We start from the raw sequence: 14,223 nt of genomic DNA on the forward strand, positions 1-14,223 counted from the left end.
TTCTGCAGTATGGAATTATAGGCTGGGGAGGAGCTTATAGGACAAACTTAAAATCACTCTCTATTATTCAAAAAAAGATTGCAAAAATAATTCTTAAAAAGCCCAGAACTTACCCATCAAAACTAGTATTCGAAGAACTTAATATACCAACAATTGAAGAAATTTTTAATAAAGCCTTTATCTTACAAAATTTTTAAGAAAAAAAAATTGAAGTGCAAAATTCAAGTAACTCTAGATTTTCTAATAATTTAATTTTGCACAGATGTAAAACAACAGCAGCGTTAAACCATTATACGTACATAGGTAAAAAAACTTTAATAAACTTCCGGAAAACTTTAAATCTATAAAAAATTATCAAACTTTTAATACTAAAATTAAAAAACATTTAAGACTCACCCCTTCCTAGACTCCATACCAAAGAATGTTTATTTTTTATTTTTAATTTACCTTGTTTATTTTTAATTTTAATTTACTTTGTTTTAATTTACTTTGTTTATAAAAAAATAAAAAAAATGTGAAACGAACTCCCTCTCTAAACACAAGTATCTACTTTATTAGAGAGGTAGAAACGTTATATATAAGATGTTCTGTATATTTACCTATTTTGTATTTCAAAAATGTATTTTGTAAATAAAAAAATATTCAATAAAAAAAATAAAAAAAAACATTATCGGACCGTATTACGAGAAGAAGATCAGAATGCCTCGCTCTACATTAGAGTGGGCCGATGATGTATGAAGTTTTTTTATTATTTTAGACATCAAAATGAAAAGGGTCTAAAAAGTTGCATTTTGGATCACATAGAACGTAAAAATTATTTAAAAAAATATTCCATTCTACTTTTGGCCCTCAACCGAGGTTTGAAGTTTACCACTGTCTGAACATTTTCTTATATATTGATCAAATTATTTTTTTGTTAGTAAAGATATAACTTAATCACATTACAAATTCGAACACGTTTTAAAACTAGCGGAATGCAAAAAGTTTACACTCCGCGGAACCGATACCGTTGAGCGCCTGGCTAATATTGACGAAAACAATGGCTCATTATAACAATGCTACCCAATATCCATATTGATTTTGAAAATGCAACTAATTATTCTAAATCCATTTCATATATTTTGATCGGTATTTGTAGTATGTGATATTTCCCTGTTCTTCCCCTCAATTAGCAAGGAATACTCTTTGAGAATCAAACTCTGTTTTGACTATTTATTTTATTGATATCAATAAATGAAATATTCGAAATAAAACTTGGTTCTCAAAGTATATACTATAATAATAAGTGACTGATCGAAACAAGATTTTCAGCCGAAACCGAATTTCGGCTTCTGTTCTAATTTTCGCCGAAACAGAAACTTATTCAAATAAGTTCAAAGTCACTTCATTCGTTATGTTTATGTTGTCAAATAAAACAAAATGGCCACTAATTGGTTGCTAAACAACAAATCAACATAGCTTGCGTTCTATGAAACATAGTGATAGGGAATAGAATTAAGAATAGTCCAGAAACCGCATACGCACATCAAACAGAAGGCGACTCAACTACTCATAAATGAGTAGGTTTACGTTTTGACCCATTAGTTTATTTGTAGACGTCGCTCAGTACGCAACTCCTGATTTGAATTCAACTATGCCGTGTTGTGTCCTTTTAAAGTGAAGAAATACTGCTAGGATCTTAAAGAAACAGGATGCAATCACATTTCATGTGTAATAAGCTAATGAATGTGCATATAACAAATGCATTACTTAAAAATTAAATTATTTTTTCATCTGTCAGATTGTCGAAAAAACAAAATGGATTTTTTTTTAGTGTTGCCAGGGTAGTAATTTTTTTACCCTACTTTGCTCATCTTATGAAAGAATTAATGAAAATTGAATCTCGAATTAGACAACTTTGTGGCGGACGTTTGACCGATATTATCTTCAAAACATCAAATATTATTTGGCATGATATAAAAATATCCGTTTCATATCAAATAAAATTTGTTTTATATTTTAAGTTCAAAGTTCATAAATTCAATTACTCTTATTAAATGACCCTTTACTTATCTACTCTGTTGTGTTAATCAATGTTTCCGCGTGCACAATACAATTTTAGAGAAATTAACAGATTGATTTTTTTTAACTTTACATTTGTGTTATGGTTATATTCTTCGCGATCTGGCAATATTACCCGGTAAGTGGGGGAATTATTGGACACAGTCCGATGTATTTAAATATGATTCTACGCTCCTTCTGGACTCTTCTTTACGTTACGCATTATTACTCTGAGGTTTTAACCGTAGAACAAAGACGCATATGATTTTCTTAATTTTTACATGAGGGTTGTGTAAATGTTTTTTTGACACTTTACGTCACAATTCTATAAGTACAAAAGTATATAATCGTGCATACTTGTATTATTTATTGAATCGACATTAATTCAGTGGAATGACATTATTAAATAAATTGTTACATCATCTGATTTTCTTTCGCTATAACTTTTGTTTAAAGTGAAAACTCATTTAGTTTTTAACGGATTATGTTTATTCGCAGTTATAGACAAATGTCCGACCAATGGCCGCCGCCGGCGCCGTCGTTGATGCCAATTTGGACTCTTTTGATTACATTTTGCATAACTGTGCGCAGCATTTGTGGTGTCACGTTGTCAATTTCGGCTCGAATGTTGTTCTGTAAAGCTAGGGTTTCCTAGGACAGCGGTGCCCGCATCTTAACGGCCGTAGTGAACGGTGATGCGGTGGACAGCCGTCATAATGTCGACTAGAGAGTGGTTTCCTAGGGAAACGGTGTTAAATGGTGTTGATAACACCGTTTTCCTAGGAAACCACACTCTAGTCACCGTTACGACGGCTGTCCACCGCATCACAGTTCACTACGGCCGTTAAAATACGGACACCGCTGTCCTAGGAAACCCTAGCTTTACTCCCCCGAGGTGCGGGGCATGTTCGCGTACACCACCGACTCCAAATATCTGCAGAGAAAGAAGTCCGGGACAGTCAGATCGGGAGATCTGGCTGGCGGACGAATTATCGCGCGCAAACATTATCACAATTATCGCGCGTCCTTGAGGCGTATAGCGATACATTGTTATTCACTATAAATTTCGCACGTGTCTACTGGTGGTTTAATTTAAGCTGGCGCGTTCAGAAAATTCACACTAACGCATTTGAAATCTATAGGATGTTGATTTTTAAAACAATGTTTTAAATTTTAACCAAATGTGCTATCTTTTTTTAAAATTCGATTCGATTAGACAGTTGTGTACATGAAAAAAACATACAATGGGTTAAAGAAAATGTAATATTAATTTACTACAAATACTGTTTAATTTTTTCATATTTTTCAATTTTATTTTTTAAATGTTGCATTTTACTAATTATAGTCTTTCCAAGAACAAGGGGCAATTTAAATTTGAAAAAATATTTTTTTTATAGTAAATTACTCTCGAACTAGAATGCGAAGTTGTGTAGATTGTTTTAAGTATATTAATAACAAGATTTATTGTTTATCAATAAGTGTGTATACATATTTTTTCCGATCTAATTTGTTCTGTGCATTTTAATTACACTCTATTAATTATTATTATGATGAACACAAAATATTAAATAAAAAACATGCTTGTTTAAAAATAAATACTCGTAAATATATGACATTTTTTAAGTATTTGTTTTTTTCGCACTAATCAAAAAGACATTTTTAAAAACATTTAAAATAACAATATATAACATCAAGATTTTTTCAAATCAGTATTCTGTACATCAAAAATGTTTTTGCGTAAGTTTTGTGAAAGCACCATCACTACATAATCGACCTATTCATGATTTGATTAAAAGAAAATACCTACATATTTATAAACCAGTTTTTTTAATCCATTACTTAATACTCGTACATATTATTATATTTTTACTATTAAGAATCGCAGCAAAATTCAGACGAACGCAGAAGCATCCTGTGTATATTGTATTACCATATCATCAGTTACTAATAAAGCAATAGTTGTCTATGTCACGCTCATAAGCGCGTCTGAGCGCGAGAGAGACAGATATTATTTTCATAATACGTATGGCGTGCGATGTCAATGTATATTCACAGATACTACACAATGCGTATGTGTAAGTATAGCGCACGCGCCAGCTTACAAAAATCCACCAGTACTTTACGAATGTCAAAAGCAAACTCACATACGACGCCATTTGCAAAATTGGCAGCACTTTCTAATAGGGTGATACTGATTGCCCCACCCTGTATATATATTAACATAATACAACAGAGATGAAGAAGGTTTTAGAGAAGGGAATATAGAAGTCTAGGTATCCTCAGGGCTTATGACCTGTAATTGGCTGGTTTAAGTGGCCATTTTACACACCGTGTAACATTCACCATTCTGCCTATATTTGAACATCTATATTCCTTCAATTCTTCCATCTGTTGACGTTTGTGAATATATATATATACACTGTACACTCCTCTAAAATCGGATTGAGGTCATACCTCTACATTGCCTCTACTCAATATAACCTCCTGCATATTCACCTTAAATCAATTTCTTCGGCGGCCTCCGTGGTGAAGTGGTCAAGACGCTTGACTCACGCTCAGAAGGTTCGATTCCGGGTTCGATTCCCGGTGAGAACACAAAAATCAAAATGAATTTTTCTCAAGCCTGGGTGTTCTGTGATGTAATTCACCACTGTAATTGGGCCTACTGGCCTGTAGTGGTGCAAAAATAAATGAAAATGAAATGAAATAATATTACCAGTCTACGAAAGGAAATCAAATTACACTAAAAAATCATTTCCTTAAATTATTTCTCGATAACCCTTGACCTATGTAAGTTAATGTTAAATAATATATTATAATTTGTTTTTAAAAAGGTTTCCGAGATTTGACCATTTTTGTTTTAATTATGTTCAACTAAATGTATTTTTATCTGATAATCTTTAATTCTATCTATCTCAGAATGAGTTGACTAACTCATAGGAATACAATTATGTTTTGTACATTTTTTCATTTTGAAATAATATATTTTTTTTTAAACCTGGAAAATGAAGTCTTTATAAAACCTTTTCAAGATCAAATATAAAAGAAAGTCAATGACGCATTTTTCGCACATCAGTCGTTGTTCTACAATTACGGCGAAATGTTCATTAAAAAACGGAAAAAAAAAACGTGTTTTTTTATTATTATTTTTAAATAATTTATTTCATTTATTTATTATTGAACTAGCAATAACGAAAAATAGATAGCTACAAAAAACACATTTTTGTTTTATTATTCACATTTTTTGTAGATGTAGCCACTGCACTGGCCCATGGGCATGTTCTGGAGCATAAAATAATGTATTATTTTGTTTGTACATATTATAATATATCTCTCTTCAATTTGACTCGATTATTTTTATGTTATTATTATTTATTTCAGATACTCTGAGCTGGTAGCCATCCACGGCAAGTTGGACCCTCTGGTCAGCATAGACCTCAGACCAGAGAAGAGGGTCAAGGTCACCTTTACTACTGGAGACATCAGTGAAGTCCGCACTGTGGATGTTTACAGGTATCTTTTAAATCTTTCATTCGTACATCACTTAGGTAATTTAGTAATTTACTTGGAGCATATATTATCATTATTTCTCTATCTGCATAGCGCACCGCATTGGTGCCCCAAATGCAGCGTATCTCGATCATCTGTTACATGAAGGTAAGATGGTCAGTCTTACACTTCAGGTCCCCAATCTAGAGACAGTGAAATACTGCAGTTTAAAAACACCTTTTAATCATATTTCATGTCGACTCTGCGAGGAATCGAACCTGGTACCTCAAGTGTGGTAGACGAACGGGTCAACCGCTGCACTACAAGGCGTACGTTCAACACTATTTAGAGCTTGTCCGAATGTTTGTTAACAAAAACTGGATTTTAACCCCTATGGAGAACACTTTAGCGTAGAAAATATGAAAGTCTAGGCATTTACAGGACTTATGACCTGGTTTAAGTGAGCCACTTTACACACTGTGTAACATTCATCATTTCGCCTCTGTTTGGCAATCCATATTTCTTCAATTCTTGTGTCTGCTGTAAAGTGGCACTTAAACCAGTCGATGACAGATCATAAGCCCTAGACATTTTTATATTTCCTTCTCTAAAGCGCACTTTTAAATTACAGTTTTACCCTCGCACTAGTCTTTATAATGTCAGTTAAGATATTATATTATTTTTCTGGACAATCTGCACAGAGTCTGTATTCCCTTGGCTGACTTTCTTCTATGCGCAGCTGACAGATTCCTCCAGGACTATATTACAGCTGTTGGTGGTGGATGATTCAACCAAATAAATCTAAATTAAAAACATTTATTTTTATAAAAAATAGTATAAAATTATTGGATTTCAAGAGTTACAGAACTACAGTACAGTTCATTTCAATACAGTTTTACTCTTGTGTGGCTATGATGTCACATGAGTCTATGTAGATAAAAAATATATATATATTGTAAACGGTAAACGTGCAGTGTAGGTTGAAATAAATTATTTGGTCCCAGGTGGGCGACATTATAGAGATAGATTATCAAAAATCAATAAGTTAAAAAAATTCTAAAATTAAAAAGAATAATGCAGATAACCAAATAAAGTACCTACAAACACTTACCCTTTCACCAGTTTCGCTCAATCGGCAAGAACATGAGATTTCTCCAAAAAAATATAAGATTATGTTGTATAAATTTAACTTTATAAATGAAATCAAAAACGTTATCTATAAAATACCTTACTGTAAAATGGAATAAATATGACTTAAAGATCTGGATTTTATGAAATAAACAACTCGTTAGTGAAATACAAAATTTTAATAAAAGAAGCAATTCTCTACAAATGTACCAAGATTAGTTAATATAAAAATTCAGAATTCTGCCTAGCTAATATGAGTAAGTGGTTGACAGTAAATTTATCTAAGAAATAAATATTTGTAACAATAATAATGACAAGTGAAATAGATTCTTGATTGTTTTCTTCTCGAGGTGATATGAAATTAATGTTGATTTTACAAAATAAAATCCGCAGATGGAACTCGATTTAAGATGTCTTCGGTTGGTGTATTTTTACTCGTGGTTGCCTCAGTTGATGATTTCCCAGAAGATTATTTGTCAAGTAAATGATCGTCTGCTTCCTTGCATTTGTAAATTTGTGTCTCATGATCTTGAAGAAAACTTTAAAATGCTGACATAGACTTTTCCAGGTATTTACGAATAAACTTCGTAATAATTAGTGATCCATTCGAATCATGGAGTAAATATACTACATTGTAAAATCTTTATCATCGGACAAGGTAGATAAAAGATGGAGTAAATAAAATAGAATAAGGTGAAAAAATGGAAAAAGATAGAAAAAGGTAGAAGAAGGTAAAGAAAAAGGGAACCTGTATAAAATACAATCTCATTAGAATATTATATATCTCTCTACAAGAATTTCGGTAATAAATTTAAAACAAATAGGCTTACGTTACGTTGAACGTTCCCTTTCTTGAAGGACTACATTTTTGAAATGTGGGATCGCCTCTCTTCGAGTCTTTGCGCGATAACTGGACTCTTCATCTCGAGTTTTCAAATGGAAAGAAATCTACTTCTAATGCACGGATATCGTATGGATGAGTTACTACCGCGGCCGTCAGATGGCGCTAAATCAGGCAATTTAGAATTATAATCCAGTACTAAAATGCTTTCAAAACGGGGTACGTTGGAATTGTTTTTTACAACGTTACAATATCTCTCTTATTATTTGAAAAGGTGAAGTCATATTTTTTTGTAATAAAAAATAAATTATACTTTTATTTTTATAAATCATGGGAAATCGATAATTAAAAAACACATTTTTTTTTACCTGTATTTAAAACATCTCGTCTTTTGCTTAATGTGACATGGTTACAGGTTACAGCACCTTTTGCAGAGAACTTTTTTAGCATAGTCTCTTAAGCTTTCACTCTGAAAATATTATTTTCAATTCGTATTAACCTTTTTTTTAAAGTACGTAAAAATATTCTAAATATTTTTTTATAACTTATATAAACACAACATGTAGTGATTTACCAATATGAAATTGACAGTTTATTTTATTTGGGAAATCAACAATTCTACATACATATTTATAGTAAACAAACAGATATAGTGTATAAACTCGCAACTAATAACAGATTTCCACATAGTATACAAAGTTAGTTATTATTTCATTCTTTCTAGAAAACAAGTGTATGATGTTATTTAAATTTTTTTTTTGTTGCAGATTCTGATGACAACTTTTTCATCTGTTTTCAATTGTTTTTCATATTTTTATTTCTTTAATCTGCTTTACAGAACCGTACTGGACTTGAAACAGAAGCTCGAGCGTCTAGCGGGCATTCCTGCCAACAAGATGAGACTATTCTATGTAGACCAAGACCTTCGTGATCACCAGGGTCCAGAGGAGATGAAGTTCCCTTCCAAGCAGCTCTACTCCTACAATATCCGATCCGGTGATGAGATCATCGTGGACTCCAAACAGAAGCATTAACCGCATCATTGTACTAACTTATTCATACTATTTATAATTTAATTATTACTTTGGGCTAGAATTTTAACATGCACATTAAAAACAATTGATATGAATTTATACAAATTTCGGTAAAAAACAAATCAATCCCTACTACTTATCTCAAAAGATATAGATGTATATACATATATTTTTAAAATATTAAATTAACTGGTCATTCAACGTTTATCAACTTATATGTTGACAAAGAACTTTCGACTCAGTAAATTTATTGAAATATTGTTCTATTTAAAATACGGTTAAATTTACATCAGTGTCATTAATAATGATGTCTATGCCTTAAAACTTAATATGGAAAAATAATCTTTCTGGGGTCTGTTTTTCTGCCAGTATGTCTTAGTATATAAAATTTTCATAACATTATATTTTTCGATCACCACTCGTACAACAACATTGCGTATTTAAAAATAACTAAAGTTATGATAAATTTAGCCATAAATTTATTTACCTTTTCTGATTCCGAGCAGGTATTTCTAAAATATAGTACCAACTTCATGTTTTTTTTTGATAATTATTACGTTAACACTAATTATGTATAAGAAATTAACAATTTTCATAACCGGTGATATTAAATCTGATAAGAAAACATTAACATTTCCCATCAGTCAAAATATTTCTCAGTAAATAAATAATTCTGATTTAAATACTATTTATTTATGCAAAAGAAAAAAATAATACATAAAAAAATCAGTAAAGACATAATAAATATTGAATTCAAAAAAGCAAAAACTATTGAGTCAATAGTGTACTTTATATAAGTTTTAATTTGGGTGTTGATATTGTTTTTAATCTTAGGTTTAATTTGATTATTTAAATCAATGTATTATGTAGTATTCATTTTCAATCAATTTGCTACACGTGTCTTGCCATTTAAAAATAATAGGATCATTGTAAGTTTTTGTAATACTGATATTTACCTTCTGCATAATTTCTTTAAGATGTTATTTGTCAAACATAATTCTCCAGTTAGTGAACTTCAGAATAACTTCAGGAATTTTTCCTCCTACGATACGATATCTGATAGATACACAATAAGAATTAGAAAAATGTAGCAAAATTACTTACCCCGTAGTTTTAAGAAAAAACTAACTTTCAAATCATCCAAATTTATTATTAAAAAAGTTTTTTTTAAATAATGATGAGATTTTACTGCATTCTTGAGACTGTCTAACCTTTTGTCTATGTGTTTTGTTTTATGAAAATTAACCAAACCTACTTAATGTAGTGCTGCTTGGCTAATATAATATAATTTGTTTAGTTTTATGATGTAACTCGATTTAGAGTTCTAAATTTATGTTTACAGTTGTAAATCTAAATTTTTACAGGAGTTTGAGAGATTCCGAGTCAGCTGTCCATTAAAATAAATTATTGCTACTATTTTCTTTTGCGATTTAACCCTTTTTCTAACAATGTATCCTATAGGATATATATGATCTCATTTTTTATCACGAACTAAAACACAAATAAAACAGCATTCAGTTAAAACTAGTTTACCATATTTTCTATCTTAACTGTTCTATAATTCACAATAAACTTTGATTAAAACAAACAAAGCCTTTTCAACCATCTAAAAACTATGTAAAAAATATTTTTTCTTTCCACCAAGATAGGGGGTTAATGTGATATTTTAAAATGTCATCAATAAACAATAGTCATTCTTTCTTATTTGAATAAATATTGTTTTCTTGATTGATGTTTTCAAATGAAAGTAAAAATTGATTTTTAATTTATGGTTTTTAATTTAGCAAGACAATAAAAATAAAATTACAGGATAAAAAAAACATTTATTGGTATTGTGGACAGCTGCAAAATTACATAAATTTAAAAAAAGCAAATGTAATAAAATCCTTGTTACATATTTATTATTTTCTTGGTGTAATAATTGAATTGTTAATTTTGAAAATGCGAAAATTTATAATATCCATTAAAACCGTATTTGAAGGTACAAATTGAGTTCATGCAAGTCATACTAGTTTCATTTTTATAGTTTTGATACTATGACAATGAAATATCAATTCGTATCATACATGTTTTTCAGGAGTATCTCATTTTCTTTCTCCTATAAAATCATTGATTTCATACTTCGGTCGTATTAGAAATTAACGATTCTATTATGTTTATTATTTTTAAGTCCATGCTAATAAACTAACTCCATTTGGCAAGGAAATTAGTCATATATTTATCATTTGTGGTGCATTCTCTAGCAGTGAAATGTAAATCAATGATGAGTGATTAGAATTATGGATAATTAAATCCTGTGATTGTATGTTTAGACGATTGAAGTAAATCAGAAGTGGCAATGAAGCACAAAGTGATTATATAACTTAAATAAAGTATATCTAATGTCATTTGTTTTGTTTTATTTTCTTTAAACAAAACTGATGTTCACATTCAACAATCTGTGGGGTAGGTACTTTAAAAAAAAATACATTTGTGTGTGCACATCGCACCTGAACTCCAAAATTCTCATTTTTGAGTTAGTATGCAGAAGTGTTCCTCAATGTATTTCCTTTGTCCACAATTAACGACATAATTCTTGAGAAACTTATAGTTCTGTTGTTGTTATTAATGTTAGTATTTAATCCTTAATTTTTCCTCTTTCCAATATACTCTCAATACATTATAATTTCAAAATACGACAAAAAAAAAACGATTTTTTGAAAATTGTAAAGGGTTTGCTCCCCTTAAACTCTAGAAATAATAGTGGCACAATGATCATCATGCCATTGTTATCTCTGAAAACATTTAACCTTTCCGAGCCTAATTGTGGGGATTACCAGAAATGTTATAAATCATCATCATCATTCCCTTTCCGCACCTAATGGTTCATAGGACACTGCATTGGTATACCAACCGCAGCGTATCTTGATCATTTTTGTTGCATGATCAGTCTTACGCTTTAGGTACCAGTCCATGGACTATGAAATATTCTGGTTTGAAAACACAATTTTAAATAAATATTTCATATCAACTTCGGGAATCGAACCCGAGACCTCTTGCATGGTAGGCAAGCGTGCTGACCATTTTTTACATATTTTTTTTGCACCACGACAGGCCAGGAGACCTAATTACAGTGGTGAATTACATCACAGAGCACCCAGGCTTGAAAAAATCACATTTTAATTTTTGTGTTCTCAGCGGGAATCGAACCCGGAACCTTCCGTGTGTGAGTCATGCGTCTTGACCACTACACCACGAGGCCGACAATACTGTATTTACGACTTTTATTATTTTTTTAATATCATTATGATTGTCATGGTAGTGTTTGCGAAACCGTTTTATGATATTTTGAGTTTTCTGAGCAACTTATATTTTAACATAAAATATTGTTGCGAAAGGATGCTACGACATTGTGCTTCATTTGCTGTTGAACAGTGCTGATTTGAAATCACGCTACCCGTTAGCGGGGAGGTACAGCAGGGAGTTGGGAGGGGACGAGCGAGTACATGTAAGATCTAACACACGAAATTTGTGTTTTTGTCGTTATTTCTGGAAATAATCTAACAATAGCAAGAAGCACACATGCGAACGTCAGTTCGTCAGTACCGAAGATTACTAAACAGTGTAAAACTCGGGGTTAAACCAAAGAAAAATGTGAATTGTGATTGAAATAATTCAGCAGAAAAACTACTTTCATTTTGATACATTCTTATCACTATGGGTAGGATTATGTAAAAAATGAAATCAATACGATGAATAATAAAAAAAAAAATTGAAAAGAATATGCTACCTGGAGGAACCTAGATGCCCCCTTTAGGCCCGGACAAGTTAAAACTAGATGGACAAGTGTATTAACTTTGAGTACCGTAGCTTGGGGGGGCATAGAGACAGGTTCGATACTTTGAGACATTGGTTTTAGTTCATTGACATGATTTTTGTAAATAGTTGTGTTTACAAAGTAAATAAAATATTTTGTCTTTTGTCTATTTACTCAACTTTGGGGTGAATAGAAATAAGAGGGGGCTTATTCTCTAATAATTTGCTAATTTGTCTCTACAAATTGTGAGTGAGTAGGAGTTTATTAATTCGATGATGTAAAACATGTCTCCCTAGTGAGGAAGACTCTTTTTAATTTTCCATAAAAAATATTTTATATCATGTGTATAAAAACAAAAGAGTAGGTAGGTTGGTACACAGTTAAAAGGTAGTGTATATTTTTATTTTATATCAAGTAAATCCTAACATTTGTTAATTCATCAGTACCACATAAACATTTCATGCAAATAAAGTCGAATGACGGGTTCTAGAAAAGAATTTAAAAAAATAAACAATCACCATTATTTAAATAAAATTGTTTTTAAATATAATGTAATCACTGTCTCTATTCCCCCGCTGCTTGTCTCTATTGACCCTATAGGTGTCTCTATTGACCCCCATGGTGTCTCTATTGACCCCTATGGTGTCTCTATTCATCTCCTTCTCGTCTCCAAATTGAAAAATATTCAAAAGCCATTGGAAAACGTATCTAAAATGTTTAAATTAACCTTCTGGGGGTGACGGTCTTGTGATTTCTTATCAAACCATTCCCGCGGCTGCTTTTGATTGAATATTTCTATATTCCCTTCCCTAAAATGTTCTCCATCTCTGTTGTAATATGTTCATATTAACAGCTCCCTAAGGGGTTTATTCCAGTTCTTGTCTACAAAAATTTCGACCGACTCAAAACACTGTTGATAAAACTGAATAAGTTTTTTTTTCTAGTAAAAACGTACTTTATAAAACGGTTACACATATTTTTTAAAGAAATGTTTGTCTCTAAAAACACTTACCACTACGCAATGTTTTGATAAAATTATTCGTAAAGTCACGCACTTAACTAAATTTAATTAGGGACCTATAAAAATTCGAAAGTATTAAAAAAATTGCAAATCAAAATATTCACCGCTGTGTATATCCTATCCGCGCACTATGCTACGCTGACGTAGTTACTGGAAAGAACCCGGCGAGATACTATTGGTCGAAGTGAACCCGCCAGAATTTCAAACTGTATTCTTAGGTTCGCGACCCGAGTAAGTGATCTCTTAGATCTGGATTTTTAGTAAACAAACGTATAGTTTTCACTGTTAAACCGTAGATGGCATTAGTAGCATGAAATATCCTATACACTTATTAGAGTTGAAACGTCATAGGGTAGAAGTTAACGATTTTATCGGCCGCCAAAGGCCAGCATAACAACATTGTTTACATTCGCGTTGAACGGTAGGAAATCTAGTATGGAACGTCGGGTAGCAACATATGTTACAGCCGCGTCCAAAGAGTATGAAATAAGTTAAGTATGAAATATGCTTACTACAGTAGAAAATAAACTTAATAAAAAAAAGTCAGAAACAATATATTTTAGTAACTTTTTGGCGATTTACAGTAAAGTGTAAACAGAGTAAAAAATTACACACCAACAGTAATCTTTTTTACCTTGTTACCTGTTCGGTCAAGTTTCGTTGTTAACCAGTGTTGGTATATACAAATAAATATGACTAATTATGAAGTAAAATAAACTCCCAATAGCAAAAAAGCCATCTCATATTCAGTTGGTGCCACTTTAAGCATATGGTAACTAAAACGTCTCTATTCCCCCAAACTACTGTAGTGATTTGTTTGTGCGAATAAATGTTAGTTTATTTATAGTGCGGGTGTGTGAGTGTAACCGCTCTC

The 14,223-nt window shown here is 31.4% G+C and overlaps 1 protein-coding gene across 1 annotated transcript in view; it reads left to right on the forward strand.

The window, feature by feature from the left end:
- LOC148276934 (tubulin-specific chaperone cofactor E-like protein) overlaps positions 1-10,919 on the forward strand; it is a 30,559-nt gene extending 19,640 nt beyond the window's left edge. Inside the window, exons 3-4 of the mRNA XM_088233562.1 lie at positions 5,422-5,553; positions 8,337-10,919. Coding sequence (XP_088089688.1) covers positions 5,422-5,553; positions 8,337-8,532 — 328 coding nt within the window. The 3' untranslated portion in view covers positions 8,533-10,919. The remainder of the gene's footprint in view (positions 1-5,421; positions 5,554-8,336) is intronic.
- The last annotated feature ends 3,304 nt before the right edge of the window (positions 10,920-14,223 follow it).

The sequence above is a fragment of the Micrasema longulum genome, unplaced genomic scaffold (assembly GCF_059751315.1).
Source record: "Micrasema longulum isolate JH-2025_06_02 unplaced genomic scaffold, ASM5975131v1 h1tg001123l, whole genome shotgun sequence".
NCBI classification, from domain to species: Eukaryota; Metazoa; Arthropoda; class Insecta; order Trichoptera; family Brachycentridae; genus Micrasema; species Micrasema longulum.